Source organism: Scophthalmus maximus, chromosome 14 (genome assembly GCF_022379125.1).
Source record: "Scophthalmus maximus strain ysfricsl-2021 chromosome 14, ASM2237912v1, whole genome shotgun sequence".
In the NCBI taxonomy this organism is placed as follows: Eukaryota; Metazoa; Chordata; class Actinopteri; order Pleuronectiformes; family Scophthalmidae; genus Scophthalmus; species Scophthalmus maximus.
Genome location: NC_061528.1, coordinates 18,342,954 through 18,368,614, shown reverse-complemented (window position 1 = coordinate 18,368,614; position 25,661 = coordinate 18,342,954). Strand labels below are relative to the sequence as shown.

At 41.2% G+C, this 25,661-nt stretch overlaps 2 protein-coding genes and 1 long non-coding RNA gene across 4 annotated transcripts; 1 reads left to right on the top strand and 2 right to left on the bottom strand.

The window, feature by feature from the left end:
- Nucleotides 1-61: 61 nt before the first annotated feature.
- LOC118320566 (carboxy-terminal domain RNA polymerase II polypeptide A small phosphatase 1) lies at nucleotides 62-22,010 on the bottom strand. 2 transcript variants are annotated; one of them, XM_035651486.2, is made up of 7 exons: nucleotides 21,552-22,010; nucleotides 12,916-13,064; nucleotides 8,422-8,523; nucleotides 5,174-5,230; nucleotides 4,158-4,250; nucleotides 2,016-2,201; nucleotides 62-1,837 (listed from the first exon to the last, which is right to left on the bottom strand). In XM_035651486.2, exons 1-7 carry the CDS (start codon nucleotides 21,646-21,648, stop codon nucleotides 1,709-1,711), a joined length of 813 nt encoding a protein of 270 aa, XP_035507379.2. In that variant the 5' UTR covers nucleotides 21,649-22,010; the 3' UTR covers nucleotides 62-1,708. The 2 variants fall into 2 exon arrangements, with proteins under 2 accessions (XP_035507379.2, XP_035507378.1); XM_035651485.2 differs by lacking the exons at nucleotides 12,916-13,064; nucleotides 21,552-22,010 and adding an exon at nucleotides 9,262-12,909.
- Nucleotides 15,458-17,837, top strand: LOC118320569. Its single transcript, XR_004796344.1, has 3 exons — nucleotides 15,458-15,829; nucleotides 16,083-16,153; nucleotides 16,498-17,837. It is a non-coding gene; the product is annotated as an uncharacterized LOC118320569 (long non-coding RNA).
- A 1,482-nt stretch (nucleotides 22,011-23,492) lies between the features above and the next one.
- Nucleotides 23,493-25,608, bottom strand: LOC118282630 (SPEG neighbor protein). The gene is made up of 5 exons (XM_035603897.2): nucleotides 25,484-25,608; nucleotides 25,292-25,398; nucleotides 24,763-25,070; nucleotides 24,066-24,207; nucleotides 23,493-23,769 (listed from the first exon to the last, which is right to left on the bottom strand). Exons 2-5 carry the CDS (start codon nucleotides 25,396-25,398, stop codon nucleotides 23,631-23,633), a joined length of 696 nt encoding a protein of 231 aa, XP_035459790.2. The 5' UTR covers nucleotides 25,484-25,608; the 3' UTR covers nucleotides 23,493-23,630.
- Between the last annotated feature and the right edge of the window lie 53 nt (nucleotides 25,609-25,661).

Below are 25,661 nucleotides of genomic sequence, written 5' to 3'. Positions count from 1 at the left end.
GCTATGTTGTGTTGAGCGTTATGTATGTGGGGGGGGGGGGACTCTAGTGAAATATGACCCGTTTCAATAAAACATGCTTTATTGATGCAAGGTAGAAATATTTGTCTTTTGTTTTTCAATCTTTACCATTTGTCAGCAGCAATTTAAAAACTTACTTAACCATTTTTTCCCCCATAACTTGAGTCACAACGTTAATAATCTGGTTGCATACAGTAAAAAAAGTAAATCATTATTTCAAAAATAAGGTTATTTTTTATGTCTTGTCAAAGCCTCCTCTTTTAAATCTCAAACTACTCATGATGCAGTCACATTGAAAACCACACAGGCGCGCACACACACACACACACACTCGCTCCAGCCTGAGGTAAATTAAATCAGGGCTCCAAAATGTACAGCACAAGTTTCCCCTATGAAACTGTTTATACAGATCGAAACGGCAAGACACCGACAATGCTGAATTCAAGTTTCCTGACAGGAGGCATCAAAGTGTGCTTTGAAATCAAACGTCAAACTCATCCGAGACGCCCTCAACAGGCCACAGCCTCCCCCCTGCACACATGAACAGCATTGCATTATCTAAGGGCAGCACGCAGGAGTGGCCAATTCAGCTAAAACACTCGAAAAAGATAAAATAACATTAGATAAACATGACACACCATGTGTGCGGTGGTGCATCTCTGTGTATAAACGGCGTGATCACTGTGCAGTCTGTTTACCTGGTGCTAAACATTCACTGTCCAGTAAAGTCTGATGTTCATAGTTTGTCTTTTATTGTGTTGAAGATTATGGTGTTTACGTCACATTTTTACTACACATTCTAATCATGAATGTGTAGTAAATTGTTTATTTTTATTTTTAGTGTTATTAGAATTGAACCTTATCAATCTTCTGTACTGCAGTGAGTAAAGACTACAATCAAGTGGCAGGGGACTGCAGGATATGGGTTCTCGTGATTATTGCTCTGGGTTCTTTTCCATCTATTTTCAATCTAAAATATTGGAACCAAATTCCAGACATATAGTAAGTGAGTTTAAAGCATGTCAAATGTGCATTTTGTCGCAAAATGCGTCACTAAGTATTTTATAAACGTATTCAACCGTTCTCCAAATAATTGACTTTTCGAACATACAGATTAACAAAAAAATGTAGCTTAATGAGATTCAAGGGACCATCGTCAATGACCTGTTATACTCTCTACTAGTGCTACATTGTACTGACATGAAAATGACTGATGTGGTTTGAGTGGCACTGAATGGCAGACTAACAGTGATCACTGATCAGCCACAACATTTACACTTCATACACCATTCAGCCACAACATTAAACAGGTGACTGGTTTAATGTCGCGGCTGATCGGTGAACACAGGTCACTGCTGTCACACAACGACAACAATGACATTGCTCTAGCTGCACTGCAAAAGATATCTGCAGAGGTCATTCAATCTTATATTAAGTTTTTATCTACAATTACAAAACTGAAAAGAAAATCACTGGGATTAGATAAACTGTCAATCATGAAGCGCCAAACCCAGCTAGACGTCAATCTTTTATGCACTATACAATAAGAATATGAGATTAAATGACAGGTACTTTTTTGCACTATGGTCCTTGTAGTGGGAAGCAGTGTGGGGGCCTGCGGCCCACCAGCCTCCGTGGCCCCGTGACGACATCCACTGGTGAGTGTTTTCATCCTAGTGCCCTGCCTCTGTTAACTCGAAGTTGTCTGCTGCTGGAGTATCTCATGGATGTCATCCACTTTGCTAAGTCCCTCGAAGAAAGGGATGAGATCGAGGAGTTCGGTGTCTGACATGTCATCAAACCAGGACGCTACAGGAACCTGGAGGTTTGAGAAAGCAGGACATGGTGGGATTAGAAGACGTCCTATTCACATGTTCCAATATTGTTGTAAAAACAACAGAAAAGTAATATTTTTGACTTCAGTGAATACGAGAAAACAAATGCATGTATTTAAAACCCGCACAGAGTGTATTGCAGAGAAAGTATGGTTAGCATACAGCATTTTCAGGATGGAAGATGTAGGAGGCCGGCGAGTTGTCAATGATGATGACCTTGTTCAGGTCTCGTCCTAAACGGCTCAGGTCTTTTACATAGTTCCCTTTGTGGAAGACACAGGCTTCCCGGAAGAGTCGGCTGCGGAAGGCCCCCCATTTGTCCAACAGGTCAGACACAGGATCTGCATACTAAAGTTACAAAAAATAAAAATGGTTTTACACCAATTACATACAGGTATGTTCATGCAAATTTGAATGTACATAACAAATGACAAATAACAAAGGTAGGTAGGCAGGTGTGTGTTTTTTTAATAGTTCTGTGACTTCTGTGTATGCAAATAACTTTGATTCATAAGCAGAGTGTAAAGTCTCTTACCAGGGCCGGGCCAAGGCATAAGCAAGCTAAGCGGCTGCTTAGGGCCACCAGGGGCCCCCCATGTCGTATGTAACTATTGGCAAGATACAGCCATAGTCAGTCACACAGTTATGAAGTTAAAGATAAAGGCAATGTCAATGGCTGTTGTTGTGGTGTGTGTTGGGTGACCGAGGTTGGGCGCCTCTGTGGCATACATCCTTGCCACCCTGGGTCACCCTGAAATGGCTCTCTGGGTGCGGTTGAATTGTCCTTCCTATCTACTATTACTTGACCTCAGTGGAAAACATCATGAGGTCAAGGAAAGGTGTAAAGGAGAACTGATAGGACTTAGGAAAAGCCGACAGCGCTGCTTAGAGAATCGGACTTGACTTTCACTATACTACGTCATCACGCGACGGCGGATGTTATTGACGGGCGTCTGCCGTGGTGAAACTACAAATTTCCGAAGATGAACTACGAAAAAAGCAGCGGCTCCATCCAGCATGTTTCAGTGTGTTTTACCACCATGTGACATCAGATGAAAATGATTCATATGAAAAAGTAATTTACATGATGACGTGCATCTCTTCTGGGTCATATTCATACTCTTCTACTTCTTCTACTTCTACTTTGGATTGAATCGTTTACGTCCGTGCATGGCACGTCACGTTAAATATTGCTGCCGCAATGAATTGTGGAGCGTTTATATCTCCTTACTCTCACAAAGGAAGCTCCAGTGTACCCTATGCTTAAGGAGATAGGAAAGGAAGCATTGAAGCGCCTTTCCTATGCATTTAGAGAATCCGAACAGCTCTTATCATGGCTGCTTGTCAAATACTTCCTTGTCACGTCAAGATTCAGGAAACTTCCATGGAGTCTCTCAATAGTTCCCGGAAGTGAGCAGCAGCGCATTAGAGTAGCAGCCGAGTGGACCGTCAATGGACCGCCTGTGTTGCACTTATGAAGAGTAAGTAATTTAAATAATCAGATTGTATATTATCAGCAGATCTGAATCAAATCTAAATGCGCATTAAAGAATGTAAGTGGATTATGATTTGTGATTATTTATGATTTATTGATGATTTAATAAAAACTACATAGAGTAACTACATAGGCATGTCGGTCTGCTTTATTGTAAAATCGCTACATTTATTGACTACTAATTACTTATAATCCATTTCTGTCGCTCTGAATTGGATTCGAACTTGCGCGCCAAGAACTTCCCGGAACTATCTGAAGTCTACATGAGTCACGTGACGTGCAAACATTTTGGACTTCCGTTGTCGCGACTCGCATTGAACGGCGCTGCCCTGATGCAGCTGGAGGTGGTCTCCTGAGCCAACTAAGTGATTATATACGTTACAGAGCAGCAACCGACCTGCACATAGTGTCAGGCGGAAGAGCAGCATTTGATTTCTGACACTATCTCAAATGTACCCCTGATGCAGTCGTGTGCTGTGGACAAATGCTGCAGCTACGAACGGGTGAGTAATGACTGACCAGATGATTCGGAGCGGGCTGAGCTCAACACGATTTGAAGTGCATGTTGAAAGGTTAAAACGTATCATAAATGTATCTTTATGTGTCAGGGCTTATGTGGAAGGTCACCTATAAATTGCGCACAAAAACGAGACCGGGCTTCCAGAAATTCTAAACACAAGGTTGATGAAACAACAGGTATAACTTAACACAACTAGTGTGGATATATTAGTTTACAAAAGTGTTCATCTGTAATTTACCAGCCTGTTGCGTAAACAAAGGCTCAAATAGGCTCACAACTGCAGTCTGACCTTGGCTAGGCTCGCGGTGAACAAGACACACTCAAATAATTCGCCCATCCTCTTGAGGAATTCGTCGACATGGGGTCTCTTCAACACATACACCTGGGTGGAGACACACAAAAGCACAAGAGCATGAAAAACCAGTTGTTGTTACACATGCCTCAATTATTAGGAATATGATCAACACTACAAAGTAATCGGGGGAAAAATGTACAAATAAAGGAAACTTTTTGTAGGTGTGTCCGTAAATTGTGAAGAAATCACCTGCACTGTGTATTTTAATAAACATTACATTACAATTTAGGCATGTGTGTCTGCATGTGTATGGGTGGATATATAAATATAGTTGATAGTGTGACCCACTTTTTTTGTAATGTCCAAATTAAAAACCCCATAACCCCCCCCAAAGACTTTAGATTTACTTCCACTAAGACGCTGGTGGCCTTGTTTCTGAACCAAGTCATCCCGAACAGGCTTTCCCCACTTGAACAAGCCTATCCTGGATTACTTGAAACAGACCCAGGCCCTTTGGACTTCAGAGCTCCTCTGTCTTCTGGGAGGCCCAGCACAACAGATTGCAGTTACCATTTACAGCCTGCAGGGACGAGTCACTGCCATTCCCTTAGCACTAATGAGCAGAGGCACGAAATGCGCCACAGACTTGAGATTGATGGCCAGTGATTTCTGAGAAGCCTGCCAGGGTGTCGTCATTTCGTCAGGCCACTGAAATAGCCACCTGCTGCTGGGAGCCATCAACAGAGAGGGCTACAGCTCTGTCGGGGCACTAGCACTATGTGCAAACTGGAGTCCAGTTTGGGGGCTTGTTAACTGTCCTACCTGTCAGGTCAGATGATGTATGGGCCATACTTTGGTAACTGGTGTGTGATATAAACATATATATGTGCCCTCTTATCAATCATTAAATCTTTGGGGCTTTAACTATAACTTCCATGATTGACTTTAACATGTCAGTGATGTGAATGGGGCGGCACAAGAAGACAGTAAAGCTAAGAGTCAGTACATACCTGGTGAACTGTTCCATCGATTTCCACTGGAATGATAAAATCAGCATTGTTCACTGGCTGTTGAAAAAAAAAGCAGTGAGTGTTAATGACCAAATAAATATAGCAATTTCCAAAATGTCAAAAATCTGAGAGCGGAGGCGATAAAACAGAAGTGAAGATGTGTCACACAGACACGCAGACGCCACCTCAGCGACTCTTAAGTCACACAACACTGTTCATAATACGACTCTGGTCAATTCCGTAATTGAAATAGAGGCTCTGCAGAAAGTGACAAGGCTCATAAAAAGATTTGATTCATTTAGGTGGTTCTCAGACGTGAAATATGCTTCTCAAATGTTAGTATCACCCCAAGTGTATTCTCTACCTTGGCAAAGACTGGTGGACTGTGTGGTAATGGAAGTGAGACAAAACAAGTTTCACATCAATCATAAACAGAAAGTTGTTAGCATACATCCATAATGGATGCACAGTTCTGGTTTATGTCCAGTCCTGCAGCAGCTGGTCCAAATGTTTTTGAATATTTATTTGAGTAACACAAAGTCAAACAACTTCCACTGGCAGGAAGAATGTGTGGCAATAAAACCAGCTTGAACTCAAACAATGGCACATCTGCACATCAAATCAAATGCAAATTCAGTGTTTACTGATGTTTTAGTTTGTCTTCCTATATGTTAGAGTTTCACCTGCTACAACAGCAAGTCTCTGCGTGAGCTCTCCCTTGTTCAACATTGAGCAGTCACTGACATACAAACCCACTCCCAGCCCACTCAAGACATTTCCTTGGTTTGGTGTGATGTGCACAGGTACACTTTCAATGAGGAGTCGGATGTTCTGGGTTGAGATACTAGACAAATTCCATTTTTTTGTGAACATAATTTTAAATGACAATTTTGATTGGACTCATGTCTATATCCGGTCTAATTTCTCACTGAGGAACTCCTCCACGCTGTCTGTGTTCCACTTGAGGATTCCAATTATATTCCTATTTTGAAAATCAAATTTTTTTTTTATTATGCTCATCACAGCTGAATTAATATTTTTCTATCAAGTTCCTCTACTCTGCTATCATTTTAGTCATATTTTTATTTTATGAGTAGTCTTTGTTTTGTGGCTTTAGCAGGAGTTTGACTTAACAAAACAAGTTTTTTTATGTACATAATGATTTTTCTATATGAATATTTGTTCTCAAAAAACATCTGTTTATATATCTGGTCTACTTCTTTTAATGGTATTGTTAATGCAGCCAGATCTGTATGACTTTACTTTTCAATAAAGAGTGGGATAGTCTGACAGAACAGTTGGCTAAATTTTGTTTTCCATGACTTAAGTGTGATATATAATTATTCACAGATTGTTTAGCCTCAAGCTAATTTTTGTATGAATATATGTTTAATTGATTTTTGACAGTTTTGTGTTCGAAAAGCTGAGTTGCACAGCTCCCATATACAACCAACTCTGTGTTAACACTATTTTTAATATATGTGTCAAAGTAATAATGAGTTTTATTATCCACCTTGTGTTAAACATCAGGTTCATAAAGCCTGACCCTGTTTACACATAGCTAGCAGCCAATATCCAGTGACATCCTGTATGACAGTCTGTGACCTGAGAAGGACCAAACACCACATGACATTCATTACATAATTTGTCGTGACACAGGAGCCTTGACTTTCGGCATTGATTATTCTGTTCGCTGAATGCTACCATAAAAGGTATAAAACCAAACAAAAGGAAGCTAGTTATTTCTAGGGAACAATGTAAAACCCAGCACCATTTCTGAAAACATCTGCAGTTTATTAACATTGAAACCGAGAAGTTTATGTTGTTTTCTTTTTTCTTACACAAGATTACAGAATTTATGAATGAATAACTCAAGTTAGCATTTCAATCAGAAGCCATTTAAAAAACAAAACAAAAAAGCATTGTTACTTTGCTACATTAAAATCTTAAAAATCAATGAATTGCATTTTTTGAGATCTGCCTTGGATTTGAGGATGCAGAGCATCCTCACCAAGAAATAAATGGTTAATTTATAGGTGACATATGAAACCAGTATTGTCATGTGCCTCCTAAAGTGCAAAATGATGCAGTGCAAATCTCATTGCTATTTTTGTCTACCTAAGCTTGGCAAGTAGATTGTTTGCTTTGACAGTAAATATGGAATCCTAATAGCAGGTTTGCCTGCAGATGACCTTTTATGTAATTAAAACCCACATAAAAAAAATGTCTATAAAGGTCATTTAGCACAAATGAAACGAGTAGATAAGGAAACTAATTTGGATGGAAGCAAGTTTTGCAATTTTTTTTATATCCAAATATCACAACGTAAAATATCATTGTAAAAGAAAAAACCCACAGCATTAGCAGTCAAAAATTTTCAGTGTTTGTATTACTTATTTTTTACGCAATGAATACTGTTGTTGCTCAGTATAATCCACAGACTTTGTCAGATACAGTTTCAGTGAGAATACATTTTTACTCAAAAAGTTTGAAATTTTACAATGAAGTCATAACGTTAAAGTAACGTAAAGTTATGCGCAGCTGCTTCTTGTTTGTAACTGTCTCTAAAAGGTATTACACTGATTACATACATGTTTTTCTAAAATAAATACATAGTACTTCAACATTTTGGGAAATACAGTTACTCTCTCTGGCAAAATTAGATGTGAAGATTAATCCTATTCTCGTGTCCGTATGTTACAGCCGGCAGCTCACCTTAGCATGAACACTGGAAATTGGGGGCTACAGTTGCTGCAACTAGTCTGTTTGCAGTTACAATAAATATACCTCCCAGCTGCTGTAAGGCTCACCCATTAAAATGTTACACCTTGTTTCTTTTGTACAAAAAACAATAAATTGTGTTGTTACTGGGGATTAGCTGGATTATTTCTTGGTTGAGAGTGATAACTTCCTGGATCCTCTACAAGTTGCCTGGCAACCTGATAACTCCAGTAAATTACTGCCCCTGGCCAAATAAGCGGCATGTGTTGCTTTGCGTGCCAAGTTGAAATGGAGTGGAAACCTCGCGCAATTGGCACAAACTGGCACGGGCAAGAGAGCTCCAGCAGCACTATAAAAGTGGTTCTGCTCTTTAGATTCATGAGAATTATCTGTATTTATGTCTCAGAATCCAGGTTCTTTCCCGGAAGAAACAAGTTTACACCAGGGAAGGAGTATTTTAGTACTTTAGATGAGCTAACACACACATACCGTAACAATGTGAAAGAAGGTCACACGGGCCAACTTACCTTAAATGAACTATGCACTAGTGTTTCATCCAAATCAATGACCACACAGATCTTCCCTGCGTCGTTTGATTTCATCCGTGGGAGCAGTGGTATAGCCGGAACCTGGAGACAGACGGATTTAGTTTAAGACCTAAAGGTTGAACTTGTTGTTCCTTTCTTGAGTCACCGGTCATGAAAGAATTCAACTTTACAGTTGTTCATGGCAAAGTTTAGCTCTAATTTAAAGAAAAGCTTTTAAGGGCTGCAATATGAGCAGCAGCGACAACTTACAAGCAATTACTCTAAGCCTACGAAATATTTATCTTAAGATGTTGGAGGACATACTATTCAGTGTGTGTGTCTGTTTGTTTCTTGTCACTTGAGAGACGGGATTGTGTTGTGTTGTTTCGGTGAGAGGTTACAGGAGGTCTTGAATGCTCCAGCTGCTGCAATGTTGATGGAGTATGTAAAATATCAATGTACTGTGTCTCATCCTTCAACAAGTGGCCAGATATCAGTGTTTGTTAGTGTGATTATGATTCTAAAAACAAGTTGGCATGACCCTGTAACACTGGCACATGTGTTTGTCTGAGCATAGTGAGTAGAGCTGCCACGTGAAGATAATGGCAGAGCTGAGGTTTGACACAGATACCACTCAATCGGCCAAGTAAAGATCTCCTGTAACTTTAATCACTGACACGGTTGACAGCACGGCCTTGATACTGTAAAAATAGACCCAATATTATTGACAGAAGATTTAACTTTGATTCTGGGATAATTCAATGTTTCGACCCCCAGTTCTGACAACTCAAATCAATCTCCTTTGGTGCTTCACAGTTAAGGTGCAAACACGTAAAATACCTGCTCTATGGGTGGAATGCAGTACTCGCAGTCACAAGGCTCAGAGGATTCGTCGTCACTCGGCTCTTCGTCCGAATCCCTGCTTTGCTCGTGGTCTTTTTCCTCAGTCTGTGCGTCGCATCCCTCGATTTTGGCATGTTCAGAGACGACACTGTGAATAATATCTTGAGGACGTCTTATTCCTGAGATGACGTTCAACCCGCAGTCGCCGTCCGATCCTGGGGTTGGTTCGTCGTACGTTTCTTCCACAGCAGAGCAGCTGGCTAAGTTCTTGCTAAGTTCAAGATCTTCAGTAATTCCGAATCTGACTGTTTCACACTCGGCTGGGCAAACTCCAGGGGCCTGAAACTCAGTCCCGTTACTGGATAAAACATCATCTCCCCTTTTGTTCCCAGGAGCTCCACCATCAGCTCTTACATCGATTATCTCATTGCATGATAGTCTCTCCATTATAAGTCCATTCAGGCCTTGTTTAACAGACAACCGAACACTTTTCATTTGGTACGCATAGTAATCCTCAACACCTGGCTCACACATCTCTACATTAGCTGCAATATGTAAAAGCGAACAATATGGCTCCATTTCGGAAGATTCAATAAATTCTTCATCTTCAGGCTTGGGCTCGTCATGCTTCCTGCAAATAATAACGTGATCAAAAGTGGAAGCACCGCCATCGAGAGATTCATAATTCTGGGCATCATAGACCTCATCTTCATAAGCATCGCCTTCAACAGAGATGTCATCAGCACATGGTGCACACATGACCTCCTCATTACCAGGAGACAGACAGACCTCCGCTTCTTCTTCAGAAACATGGCCCTCAGATTCACACGTTTCTCCATCAAAGGAGTCTTCGTCTTCTTCTGCTTCCTCGTAATTCTCTGCGTAAAGATCATCGACTTCACCTTTTTCTTCAACTTCATCTTCTGCTGAACTCGATTCTGAATCTGTGATCCAGTCTTCGAGTTTCACCTCCGACTCACAATCGTGGGATTGTGTGGGACTTGCATCGGCCACCTCTTCACATACTTCTTCAGAACTTATATCAGCTTCCTGTGCATCAATTTCCTTATCGGCCTCCTTAAATGTATATGCATCTTTGGCACCACATGTTGCCGCCTGTTCTATATTCAGGCGTTCATGTACATCTCCGCCATCAAAGCAGGATATGTAATGTCGCTTTGGAGCAAATGCGTGTCCATAACAGTCCGCTCTGTCAAATAAATCAAAGTAATCCTCAACGACAATATCAACAGTGGGTGTTTTCTTTTGATTGTCATTGTTTCCGTTAGCATAGTTTTGTTCCATTTCTTGGTCATCTTCAAAAGATTCCCACTGTGTCTGCTCGTCACTAGAATCTTCCTGAGCTCCCTTTTCCGATTCACCGGACGAATCAGAGAACGGATCTGACGGAATACTGCCATCGGGACACGTCTTGAAGGATTTGGTTTCAGTAGAGGAGCAATCGGAGAAACTGTCTTCTTCGGTGCAAAACTCTGAGCTGTCAGAGGTTTTGTCAGAAGTTTGTCTGGTTGTTTCATACTCTTCACTTGCTTCAGAGTTATTATTTCCGCACTTCCCACAGTGATCTGTTGACATGTCTGATGTAGGAGCGTCTGCAAAACGAACATGTTCACCGTCATCAAAAAAAATGTGATGAGGTGTGTTGAAATCGGAGGAATTTACATCTTCTAATGGTCTGGCCTCCATTTTATTTTGTTCGCATGGATAGCTCTCTTCATCATCATCATCATCATCATCACTGTTTGTGCACTCAATCTGGTTCGGAGTTTCGTCATACTCACAAAGTTCAGCGTCACAGTCCAACGAGTCGACTGAATCAGTGATATTAGGTGTGGAACCACTTATTTCACATTGTTCAGAGTCCTCTGTGGATGTGTCTGGTTCGGAGTCAAAGCACTCGCACTGCTGACCAGTAGGCTCATATTGTTGGAGTAGCTCGATGTGGTCTGTGCTCTCCGGTGTGAAATCAGACATTTCACACAGCCCCACACTGTCACATTTTATTGCCAATTCATCTTGTTCAAAGTCAAGAGAATCAAACTGTTGACCAGAGGGCTCACATTGTTGAAATAGTCCAAGGTGTTCTGCGCAGTGTTCACAGCAAGGACAATACTTGTTGCAGGCTACGCTAAGATTAGCACTGTGCTCAGAGGACTTCCAAGGTTTAAAACACTCGCAGGGTTGAGCACATTCATTAAATGGTTGGCTTAACCCCGAAGTCTCACACTTATCGAGGGTCTGGTCGGACACAAATAATCTGTCGCTCGCCGAATATTGCTCCAGGATCTCAGCATGTCCGTTGCAATATGTGCTGTACTCAGCCTCATTTCCACTCATCCTGCAGTGTTGCACGCAGAGGAGAGAAGAGTCCATCTCTCTGCTGACAGTTTGCTCCATGTATTCCATAAGGAGAAGTGGACAAGTGCCAAGTTCAGCACTTCCCTGTGAAAGGTCTGTTATATCTGCAGCTTCGGTTAACTTGGTAACCTGGCATTGTTCTGCAAGCATGGCATCGGCCGATGACTCCCCTTCTCCAGAGACCTTAACCTGCTCTGAGTTTTCCAAATACATCGTGAAATTATTTCTCAGTCTGGACTGTGTTTGCTCAAAGTTTTCCGTCCATGCATTAGGTCAGGATGGTGCCGTCTCTAAGGATCCTGTAGAGTCCCAGTCCAACAGACTGGCAGATAACTGTTAGGGTCCATTCAGAGTGAATATTCACATGTCTGGTGGGGGGAGTCACTGACGACCGCAGCCAGCCAGAGAGAGTAACAGCAACAGGAGCAGCATGCACGATGACATGACAGGTTGTCACAACCAAAACTGAGACTAACCCCCCCCTCACCAGAGACCAAGCAATGTATTTTGGGGACTTGGAAGAAGTGACAAATAACTTCTGGAATATCAAATCTCAATAAAAGGCTGAACTAAGGCATAAATCTGAAACTGACACCTGAGAAGATCTTGACTACTTGATCTCCAGACCATAACTGACTAAAGCCAAGTTGTTTCTGTAGTGGTAGGTAAAAGATATATGAAGGAGTAGTGGTTAGTGGTGAGATTCCATCTCAAGCTGTATCTTATCTTATGTAAATGTCCAAAACCTATTAACTTTTTTTTTCAAATATCGTTCTCTACTTAATAATTGATTAATTATGTAATAATGTATGAGTTATTAGTTTCTATAATTATTTGAATCACTCCTGGTATCTGATCTGTATGATAGTTTTCTGCTGTAAGCCAATGGGTGTCTCCAATGCAGCATCTGGTGTTGGATCTTGGCACTACTGCGGTGGCTGTTTTTGGACTTTTGGCCGTGCAGTGATCTTCCACTCAGAGCTGCAATTCTGTTACATTTACTCGCATTTCTGCGCTTCTCGTTACTCCTAGTCAGCCTGATCGATTGCCTGAACATGGAGTACTTTTCAACGCTGCCGTATGTTACTTTTCGGCACGGCAGGAATGAGTAAACACAAATAGCTTTGAGCCCAGAAAACATGTGTTTCACGCATCACATGGCTGTCAATCAGCACTGACCACATGCTGCTCAAAACACGGCCGAGAATGAGGGTGCGAGGAAGTCGATATCATGAGGAGGAGTTAGAGAGGGATGTTGCCAGAGGAACTTACTTTAGGCAGAGCACCATTTTCTTCCACCAGTAAGGGGGCATTGTTTTTCAGTGGACGTGGCTCTGTTTCTCTGTGACACAGGCAGCAGAAGAGACTGTGGAAAAGGCCTCTGTCGCGGGGCTTCTTAGAAGGGGAAACTTTGGTAGCATCTGAAACAGAGGGAAAGATTGATAGATTAATACATCAACTCAAGGAAGTCTCTGAAACTTTGAATCTCTCACAACATGATCATTCTTCAGTGTGTAAACTACCACGTGGCAGAAATTACAGTTGTAATGCAAATCGGGACAATTCTTAGAGTTCATAGTTTGGTATTGTTCTTCACGCAGTTGCGTTGCTAAGAAAAAAAAGTAAGTATTTTGCTCAAGGTACATCTGGCCAAGGACTGGATCCACTTCCTGATGTCGGTATTGGCGCCAGTGCATGTTCAGTGTACCTTGTGTCAGCAGGACCCCTGCTGTGTTCGGTGTATTGCCTGACTCTGGCTATTTCAGGTACTCGGCAAAAGGTTAAAACATATTAAATAAGAAAGGCTACGCATTAGCCCCCGAAAATAGTCAGGTGAAGTCATCCAAGTTCATTTCAAGTGTATAATAAAAAAAAACGTATTCTTTAATTCTAATAATTTACTTGAAATGATTACCGTTTTTTCTCTAAAGGATGTATAGTGCCTAACATGGCACAGATAATATTTTTGTATATGTATTTCTATTAATAAATTGCTATTATCTACTTAATTTTGTGATAAACCTGCAGAACAAACACATTTCAAACATATACTTTACTAGCTGGTGCAGCTGTATATACAATACTCACTCCTCTTACAAAAGGAACAGAAGATTATGTTGTTATTGATTTCAAATACCCCATCTTGCTATGTTTAACTACATGTAATAGAGTATGACAAAGAAAGAATGTCCTGAAGTAAAAGTATTGTACATACTACGAAGGTTTATTTATAGAAGGTGACGTTCACTAATAAGAACTCAAACACGTTCAAAATGTATGCTACCATGAAGCAAAACTAAATTAAAGGTTATCAACACACCTACACAGCAACCTACTTTGTATTTAGATTTTTTTTTTTTGTAAATAAAAAAGGTTGGAACTTGAGTTTTTGCACAATGCACTGAAAAGAGACAAATGAATGCCTGTGATTTGAAACAAACATAAATAACTTTATTTTTGTTTTACGTTACACTTACATTCAGTCTTAAGGTCATTAATCCATGTAACAACAGCTAGTGGCACACGCGGGTGGTAGAAAACACCAACAGCTGGTGTCACGAGCGATGAGAGCTGTTATTTAGAAAGAAAGAAAAAACTCTGACAAACTAGCTGAGCCCCGATGAGCAGTCAGAGCTGTCAGCCAATGCATTAGCACGGCGCTCAGACAAGACTAAATCTGTTGCCTGAGAGTGGGGCACACACTGAGGACCTGTCAAACTGCTTTGGGCGCAAATTTGCGATGATTGCAAAAGTCCCATCGATGGGCCCCCTGGTTGAGCAGTCAACAGATGGAGAAGCGGTGAGCGAAAAAAAAAAAAAACTTGGACACTGTTCCTCTGAGAACAAAACTGATTATTTCATCTAATCAGACTGTTGTGGTCAAAAATCTAATCATTTGTCACGTGAAATAATCTGAACTCAATTAAAAGGACAAACATTTTTTAAAATTAATTGTGGATTGGATAATTGGATTTTCTTCTTTTCTTTGTCCTGTGCAATATTTTGATAAAAATGGTGGGGGCAGAACAAGCAACTTGCTGTCACTGGCTTTAAGTAAAAATATTTTTACTGCCCCTTTAATAGAGAAGGGCGATCGTCAGTTTAAAATCAGAGTAGTCATTAGTTACAGTCCTGTATTGTATGTAGATTTCAAACCTATATGTTCTCATGCATAATAGTGGTGTCTACTGTAACTGTAAAACTTTAAAAAAAAATGGAGGAATTTTGTAAATCCCAAATACTTAATATACAATTATTATTATTAAAGAAATCATTTAAATTGCTTAAATTCTAATTAATTTAGCTACCCAAAAGCTGATTCAAAATATTTGTCTGTTCAGTTCCAGTTGCTATAATACTGCTGGGTGTGTTAACCACCACATTATGATAATACAGTAGTTATCACATATTTTAATATTATTGAGGTAACGGCTGGCTTTGAATAAAAAAAGAATTACATAAAATATGGACATATAGGAAGCAAATGATACCTCAACGACTCTCTACACAAGACACTGTTAACCTTTCCATTTGGCCCAGTTTTGGCTTCGTCTCTGAACATGGCTGAGCTACTTTCACGTGTTATTCCCTATAGAATATGGCTTTGGCCTGTCGACTACTTCATTCAACTGGAGCTTAAAGTGGACGAAGCCACTGGAGAGCAGGTCGTTATGGCGGAGGCATGCTCCTCGGTCCCAAGATAAAAAAGGTTTGTGTGCAAACACGTGTGCATGTGTGGGGTTAGGGTTAGGGGGGGCGACTGGGCAGGTGAAGCCTGTCGTGTTAAAAGACATCACGCTGCCCAGAGCATTACCTCTTCTGATATTACACATCGGAGTGCTAAAAAAAGCCGACCACAGCAGCAGCTGCTGACAGCGGTTAATGATGAGATTCTCTGTATGCATGTGCCACATGCTCAGACCGGGCCACAACTAAACAGTCACAAACAAAGCCTTGTTGAACCTACACACCACGGCAGGCCGTCCGCGTGTTTACACTGCACAGAAATGCTTTTCAGTGCATGCAGAGAAAAATGAACTAAATTAAGTCACTGACACGTTATATTCTGCAGCATCATGTCATTCCCAAAGTCGCCTAATGATCATACATTGCAAAGTCATCGTAAACAGAATCCCTGCCTGAACAGACAGCACCGGATCCGGCTGGAATGACTTTAAAGGCGCAGGTTAGTTTTTTTTTCAGAGGAAATATTTGCTTATTTTTACAAAATGTGTATTGGTTTAAAATCGTAAACGTAAATAAAAAAGTATTTTAAAGTTGAAAAATTATAAAAAGGTCAAACTAACCGAGAGTCATTGAATCTTGTTTCATTCTGGTTTATATGATGTTACTAAAGTTAGATAAAGCTCTGATAGATAATGTTCTGTGTGGGTGGTCCGGAAAACGTTACCAATCAAAACAATTTTATACCCAAACAGTTATCAGCAGAAGCACCACGTGTGAGGGAACAGGAAGAGGAGCTAAATGGAAACGACCCCCTAGCCACCAGGTTGTCTTCACGGTTGCTTCAAGTTTTTTGACTCACAGCATCCTAGCACCCACAATCTGAGCAGGTGTTCCATGAATCACATGAATATTATATGTTGAGAATTTTTACAGTCCACAGTCAGGTGAGGAAAGTTCAAATGTATATCTCATAGTCACAAGGGAACGAGTACATTTTCTGTGGAGACCAAAACAAAACAAGCACAGCTTGGCCTGTCGTACATTTACCCATTGTTAATCTTGAAATGTAAGGAATCTTCTGTTACGGGTGTATAGAGAGTTGTAGTTACCTCCGTCAAGGACAATATGTTTTCATTGACATTTGTTTGTCTGTCTTTCTGTCGGTAGGATTACTCTAAAACTTCTGAACCGATGGCCATGAAATTTAGTGGAGGAGTTGGAGCAGATCCGGATAAGACGCCGGACCTAGGAAAGGAAGTGGTAAAGGAAGCAACAAAGCATAAATCCAGTTGGACCAGTGGTAAAGGAGGGGGATGTGTTCTATAAATGCACAGCCCTGCGAGCTACAAGCTAATATCAGCTTCTCAAAAGTACATCTGACAATCTATTTTCGGTGATGAGTTTTGCAGATGCTTGATCAGAAACCCAAGTTCATGACAAATTCAATCTTTCTTTTTGACCTGACGATGGTGCTGGGGGAGGCATGAAAGGATGTGTACCAAATTTCACTGCAATCCATCCAATAGCTGTTGACATATTTCGGTCTGGACCAAAGTGGTGGGCAGACCGACCAATCGTCAGACAAGCAGTAGTGTGAATAAAAATAGAGTGGGAATGTGTCATGGGTTAAAACCCCCAAAAAACACTGAAAATCTGAAGAAAATACACAGGACACAAGACTGTACGATACAGATGTGGAGGTTTCACTGATGTTGTTCACAGGGTAATAGATTTTTGGGTGGATTTTGGGCGAAAAAAAGAAAGAACACTTCTTTTTCAGCTTAGTAGTCCCCTCCTACATGCACACACACTTAGCCCAGCTCTCATGGAGAATATATGGACCCCTTCTTTGTAGAAGTTGATGTCTTAGATCTCCAGTTAAGGGTCCGCAGCAGTGAGGGGGGGGTCAGACCCTGTCGGCCACATTTGAATTCAGCAGCCCACTTCTTCCCTGTGCAGTAGGAAGGGGCTGCCTCTCCTAGTGATGCCTTAATATATGATTTTCTCTGCTCTGTTTCATATATCATATATAAACTGTTTCTGTATCAGTGGGTTACCTACACACAAATGACGCATGTCAGAGTGTGTCTGTGAGTATGTGGCCTTGTTGTGTCACAAATGTATATGCGTGAAATGCAAATGTGAAAATTATTATGGGCAAATTAAATTTAGGTCAAATATGGCTACTATAACTACAACTACTATGTCGGTGAATATAATTGATAATAATTTAATACAAATATGAGGGAAAAATCGTCTTGACATTGGGCTAGCTACGATTCTTCTGAACATCTTCAGTCTCGAGATCAACATCTATAGGAGGTTTTAGTAATTTGGAGTATTTGGAGTGTAAATGTAGCTCCCAGAAATGAGATAAAACGCACAATAAACAAAGTCAAAGATAAAATTGACTGAAAGTATTTTTTTTCAGACTTTATCTAGATATTATAATGATATTGATAAATATCAATATGATAATATAATATCAATAATTGTGAAATATTTCAGACTCGATAATTGAAAAGTGAAAATCTGATAACATGGCAGCCCTAGTTGCCACCATGTCTTCTTGGACCTCCTTGGGTGATAAGGGATTGAGACTGGGCAAGGGTATGACAGTGCAATTTTCAGTTACCCAAAAAAACAACAACACAAAAGTTATAAGCATAATCACTCAATGAATTGAATTGCACGTGCATGAAATGAGCGCTGTAAGTCCCCCTCCACTCAAAAAAGGGTTTTTAATTCTGTTTCTATTCTCTGAAAATGTCTGACATGGAAACAGTATCTGAGCAAATGTTGTCACCATAGAGGTGTTTTCACATTCCTCTCTTGGTGTAGTAGATTTCAATACACTCCTCTGCAATTCAAATTCAAATGAATCCAGTTAAGGCTAGATTTGGTACATCACAAATACAGAAAACCAATAGCTGTCGAATATGCAAATGTAGGCAAAGCAACCGGAAACTTCCAGTCTATGCAGAGGCAGCGCATCCATGAGAGGAAGGCATCTTGTTGTGCACATTCTTCCACCCGTCAACCTAGCGCGATTCACTGTGGTGAGCGGGGCGCGTGGCCTGTGTCATTTGCATATCATAAATATTCATAGTCGCAGAATTCCTCACAGGGAGAGAGAGTGAACGTTTTCCAGCCCCATTTCAGAGGTGTTTTTTTTACTTTTTTGGGGGTACACAATGTTAATTAAAATAATACATACATAGCAGATAATTTTTTATGTACTTTAAAACGTGACTGGAGGGGATCTTTTAAATATTTTGTCATGCAGCACATACTGTAGCTCATGGCGGCATAGACAGCTTTTTACTGAGCCGCCCCATCTTACATGTGTAGGTCAGATCATGCAGGACAAGGTACAACCTTTCAACACTGACACTTGACTGGTATTTCAGGGCCATACACTGACACTAGTCCACTGCAGCCACATTTTAAAAAGCAATGGGGAGATTTCAAAACCCAGTTAAGCCTATAGTGTGACACAATGGACCATAACCAGCCGCGATAAAGCAGGTAATCTCCTCCTCATTAAAGTAGATTTTTTTTAAATTACAAGCTAATCACTCTATTGTGATTGTAGCTAAATTTCTTAGTTGCAGCTTATTTGCTCCTCGGCTCTTTGCTTTAATCAGGCCCACGTGTGTAATTAGGCAGCGGGAATGAGTAAGAAGCAAACTGCACGGCAACATTCCTCACACCTCCCAGTCCGAGAGGCTCAGACGCTGATAATGAGGTTACAGCATTTCCAAGGGGGCAGCAACGACCTCACGCCACATCAGCATGTTTCAGCCTGCTCAGTTGAAAGCGGGCTTATCCGGGACCCTTTCAGACTAGCCATGCCTGTGGACTTGTGGCTGCTTCTATTCCTATCCAGATGCAGAAAGAATGAGGCCTCCTGCGGCCGACTTTCCGCCACTTTGACACTCGATACTACATTACGATCTGACAACTTGGTTCACACCCCCCGCAGAGGGAAATGTTACGTGAGGGTTCATGGTGGCTGAGCCAGTCTTAGGTCAGGTCAGCTCGAGGCCTGAAGGTTTGCATCTGAAAATACTCAGTTTAGAGACAGTCCCAATGCCATGACAAAAAAAAAGAAACTACTATAATTATTACAGTTAAAGTTACTGCTGACTTCATTGAACAGTGTGTGGTAATACGGTGTGGAAAATGATCCCTGAAAAGAATATTAACTATAAATATAAATGAATAGCAATGTTATCATGTCCATAAAACTGTTTATGGCCGAAGGGATGTTAGGCAAATATGACACCAAACATGGAATGAAACATTGGGAGGTTGAGGAGCAAACGTCAGCGCAACACGTTTGGAAAAAGGAAGGTTCTGTTTTCTTGGATTCGTGATGTCCCTGTTTGGCTGCATGCGGCTTGTGAAACCAAAGAGGTGTTGAAGACAACCACCCCTTTTTCCTTTATCTCCGGCCCCTCGCTCCTGGATCGCAGCCATGTTTTGGACTCATGACCTCTTGGCCATGCATGAGAATGTAAACCGAGACCAGGCTGGAGCTGGCTAAACTGGACTTTACTGCCACCCCCTGGCGAAACATTTAAACTCACATTCAGTAAATCCTCTGTAAATATAATAGTGTCTTCTCTCATTCAGTCGAAATGTTTTTTATTTCTCTGTCTGGTAGAAGGACAACAAGTACGTGCTGCGGAAACGTTTTGACTGGATTACAGTCTTAATGCATTGTAAGCTCTTAAATGAAGATACAGAGTAATGCAGAGGTTCCAGCACCCCTATGCATTTGACCTATTCTTTTGTGGGGGAGGGTTATGTGAAAACAAATAAATACACAACTCGTGCAGCGGACATACAATCAAAACGAGTAATTGCTTTTCTTCAGGCATTAATGTGCTGTCGCTCTTTGTTTCGTCCGCTCAGATTGTGGCATGTGGAAAAGTTGGGCCATCTGACAAAGTCAGTACTTTGTTTTGCCATCATTGCCAAAATTGTTTGTCATGTCATGGCGGAGGGGAATATTCTGCTTAGAGCGAAGAAGGCGTCCCACTTAATATCAGCAAAACTCTGGATGGAAATGCAGTCGGTCAACAAAGTCAATCTGAAAAGAGGCTCTATGCATTAAAACAACGATCCAAAGCAGAACTCCAAATCCACCATGAGCTACTACTTAGAAACACAAGATGAAGCTTTATATATGAAGAGCCCGTTTCCCAGTGCCTAGAGTAACAATACATTATTTCAGGCTTTCCCATGAAATATTAATTTTAGGAATCCTCCCGGGGTCATTTTGTAAAAAAAATAATGAATAAGTGAATAAATAAATGAAATAAAAAGAAAGCTGTCAAGAAAGAGAGAAAATATAATGTTTTTGTTGTTGTTGGATAGTTGGCTGAAGGTCTATGGTGACCTGATAATGACGGAACGTGCCGTCGCAGCCCTGCAAGAGTTATACAGTGGTCCGGATGGGCCCGAACAATAAAATATACCCCCCAAAAGAGACAATTCATTTTGTCATTTTTGCTGTATGTATAAGTGAGGGATTGTAATGTGAAGTTTGGTCATGTTTACCTATTCATTTATCTTTATTTATCTTTGTATTAGATTAAAGGTTTGTTCCTTATTCACCTCCTTATATCTGTTATCATCATCATGATTCTTATTCAGTGGCTTCCCGTGTACCGTGTTTGTGAATTGTGAATGTGTCATGCGGTTGTGTCCGAGGGTCAGAGATGGTAAAAGTCACATGTATTGTACGCATGTTTGTCATACTCTTGTCTTATCGCCATGACAACTGAAAAGTGGCTAAGACCCCGCCCCCTTTGAAGCGATGAAGTTTGACTCGCACTCGGGGGGGGGGGGGGGGAATAAAAACAAAAACTGGGCACAACACAAACCACGTCACTCACTTTTTTCCTCAAGAGCCTTGTTCACATTGAGTTGACCTTGTTGTTGTCCAGGAAGTAAAGCGGCTGCTCGTCACTGCTGGCCGCGGCCTGTAGTGACCAGACTACACCGGCACACGGACTCCAAGCTAGCGGAAGACGGTTGGAACAAACCGGGGGGGGCGGGCGGGGGGGTCAACAGGAGGACCTGGGCTAGCCTGTTGTAAGGTCACCCAGAGAGCAGCAGCTGACATCCGTTACCCCCCCAGCGTCCCGGTGACGTTGTCATGCGCAGCTGGAAAAGTTCAGAAAACTTGTTATCGCCCCCGACAAACTCACCTTCCTCGCGACAAGCCGCATTTCCCTCCTCCTCCTCCTCGTCCTCGTCCTCCTCCTCTCTGGATACCTGCGTGATAATCGACGGCGAATGGTCCATGGGGTCCGAGGACGTTATCAATGTGTACAGTTAGTTCGCAGAGTTATGGCCAAAAGAGAAACAAATATGTATATATAGGCATATATCTTTTGCCCGAGCTGAGAAAAAAAGACGCCGCGCAACACACGACAGAGAGGAGAACAGAACGAACCGCGTTGGTCCAAACTACAAAAAAAAAAAAACTACAAAAAAGTTATTTCTAAAAAGTTGTTACGGTGTGCGATCAACGTGACCCATGCTAACATGGCACTTGACGGTTTCAAGGAAGCCCCATTTTAAAGCCACAATGCAGGATGTGAGGCTTATTTACTAACTTCACCGTTACGCGCCGCAGCTCTGAGGTTTCGTATTGTTATGCTGGGAGGGAGGAGGAGGAGGGGACGGGGTGGTGTCATCTGGGCGTTGTAACAAAGTTTCTGGTGTTTCATTTATTCATTTATTCCTTCGGTTTTTTTCCGCGTTAATTCCGCGTGTATACGTGCAACAACACGCACTGAATGTTCGCCGCCCGCGTTTGCGGTGACAGCGGCCCTGGTTCCGGTGCGTTCGAGTGAGCACAGCGGAACGTTGCTCCGCGTCTTTCCGAAGTTTGTTCAGGAACGACTCTGACGGTGGGGAGGGGCCGCCTTGAAACCGACCGACAGAAGGAGGAAGTGAGGAGACAGTATTTAAAGTGCCCACACAGGAGATTGAGACGCCTCTCCACCTTTTTGGAAACATCTTCATGGACATTCAAGACAAATGTATATATATATGTATATATATATATATATATATATATATATATATATATATATATATATATATATATATATATATATATATATATATATATATAGTATATTTTCTTCCTCTATTATGAATGACTGCATCGGTTTCATTATTATTATCACGTCGTTTTATGGAAACAGAGATGTTGACAAACACAGACTACGCTTACTACTTGACTATAGACCTGCTCCACACCAGCCATTTTGACACGAAATAGTAGGCAAACACAGGTGTCACTGATGACAATGATTATGTTCCAGTTGGTTAAAGAGCCTTAATTAATGATGTGATTAGTAACACCTGTGTTTACCTACTACTTTGCGTCAAAATGGCTACTGAATAGTCAAGCATCTCTTGATTAATCTGAGAACAGAGAGTTAATATTTGCTGTGTGTGTGTGTGTGTGTGCGCTGTGAATTGCCTGCTGTGACATTCTGCCTGTTTTTGCTGCTGTAAAAATGAAAGAACAACCACCACACACAGCTGGAAAGAAACAAAATCTCAGGCTGCAACACATTGAAGTCCATACGATACAAAAGTTATCTTTCAATCACAAGAAGTTGTGGTCTTGATTATTGTTATCCTAGTGATTGATCGTATTTCAGTTTCTCATATAGTTTTTTTCTCATCCCAGTTCAGTTGTACTCATCTTTGAGCTGGATAGTAACTTCCAAGGCGGCAGTGAGGACAGTGAGTGGTAAACCCCATATCCTGACTTCACTTAATATAAGTCCTAGTTTATCCTTAAAATACAAACACAAGCTGCCATATGTTACATAAAGTGCAGTCACTTTGTTCTAAATAGACTTATCTGATTGTTTTCGCCCAGAACATGTGAAACTGTACAAATTAAATATTACATCAATGAGATTAACCAGTCCCTCACTTTTACCCTCTTTAATAACCATAGCATGTTATTTGCATTCGTTATCATGGCAAAGTACTGTATATTTCATCTCTACAGTACATTTGATCACTTATCAAAAACATTTGTTTGCGCTCACACTCACAATACAAAATGCTTTGTCATGTCATCAACATTGGATAATTAAAAAGTCACCCAAAAAAAGTCATCAGGAAAAAAAATATCTTTATTGTTTTATTATGAGCAGGGGTTAGGTTATGTACAGCTTTGAACAGATGGTTGATGCAGTATATTGTCCACCGGATTGCACTGTAAGAGAACATAGGCTCATAGTTATGAGGCCGCATTAGAGGATGTCCACACGAGCAAAAGACTGGTCTGTGCCTAGATTGTTCTCCACAAACACCTCATACTTTGCGGCATCAGACAACTTTGCATTTTTGATGGTCAGGATCGTGTTGGTGTCTCCTACGTCAAAGAACACCCTGAAAGACAACCGCAGCACATTCATTATCACCACTGTTCTGTTAATGGCCTCCTAAGAAAATCAATTTTCAATTCAAAGTGACTAAATAGGTGTCTCCTTCTGTTACCAGTCCGACTTACACAGTGACGTACAGCACTTTCTGTATTTAACTATCATTTAACTATTTGCATCAATTCACAGTAACTGTGGTGTTCCTGGAGAATGCATTTCCACGTGCAGACATAGTGAAAAGGCTGTGTAAGATATATAGACACATGTTGATGCATGATCTGAATTCCTCCAATAGAGCCTCACCTGTCGTCTTCTTCAATGTCATCTCCATCTTTGAGCCAGGCAACATCTGGTGGAGGTTCTCCGCTTATTTTCGCCTTGAGCACAACCGTTGCCCCCCTCTTAGCCTTGATGTTGTCCGGGCCTTTTGAAACCTTAGCAGGGACTGGGAGAGCATGACATAAGTACTCTGTCAGTCAGTCAGTCATATGATTCGTTAAATACTACTGGGTTATGCCTCAGAGAAGTTTTACAGGAGACTCTGGTAATCACTAGAGGAATAGGAAAAGAAGGAACCCTTGGCATCAGACATGTATGACGAGATTTTTAACTGTGGTCATTAGTGTTTTCCAATACATCTAGTTTGAATGTTTAAGTATTTACTGTATTGTGCAGGAATTAAGGTCATAGTTTTATAGTAGAGTTATAGTATAGTATGGTAGAAATACTTTGATATGCTTTTTTGGCAAGAGTTAGGTGAGATGAATACTTCTAATATGTCATGTCAGTAAATATAAGTCAGTAGCATATACAGCCAGCAGTTTAGCATGAGGATAGGAAACGGGGAAACAACTAGCCTGGTTTTGTCAGAAGGTAATAAAAACCATATTTCTGAAAATGTTAAACTATTCCTAAAAGTGGTTTGAAAACTGAGATTCATGCCCCACTACAAAGCACAGCAATGAAAAAACGCCAGCTGAAGTTAACAGTCTGTACACACCCTCCACTAGAATACAGGCAAATCCCGACGTCTGTCCGAAAGGATTCTTAATGGTCACCGTGTATTTTCCCAGATCAGCCAGAACCCCATCTCGAACCACGAGCGCCACAATATCTGGGTCTTCAAACACGTAGCGGTACTTGGGACCGTCCTTCAGCTCTTTGCCATCCTTGTACCAGACAATGAAAGGATCTGGGAAAGCACTGACTCTGCAATCCAGCTTTGCGGCACTGCCCTCAACAAGAACCACATCTTTGAGCTCCTGCAGGATCTTCGGAGGGCCTTTCTCTCGCAGCTCTTTACGCGACCTGTGTGGGATATGTGGTAATATTAAAATATAAACACAAATGCAAGGATTTCTTTACAAAAATGTTGCTTCAAATGAACCAGCTTGTCCGAATAAGTATCACATAAAAAAAATTGTTCTGAATAGCCACATTCAAAGGCAAGGTAAAAATGGACGAACCTCAAACTGCTCAAAAGGCACTTGAGTGTCAATGATACCAACGGACGTTGGAGATTTCAGTACCTGTGTCCGCGATACGAGGCCTGGATTCGGATTGCAGCCTCCTGGACCTGAGGATCGTTGACGTTCAGAGTGCACCCAGGAGGAGGTGCAGCCTTTGCTTTGGACATCTGCAGCAGTCAAGGCTGGTTAGCACTCCAGTAAAAAAGTATCAAACGTAAAAAATTTAGTGCGTCTCACGCTCAGATTTCTCACCTTGGAGATCTTCTTGGAGATCCACACTGCTTCTGCTGCAATCCAAAGTCAGCAAGCATTTAAAGGCTTCATGCTTTATATCCGAAAGTCAGGATGGGCTTTGTAGGTGTTCAGGGATTACGGCAAACAAATCATCACCCACACATTCCTTGGCCTTCTTTGGATATTGGGAAATACT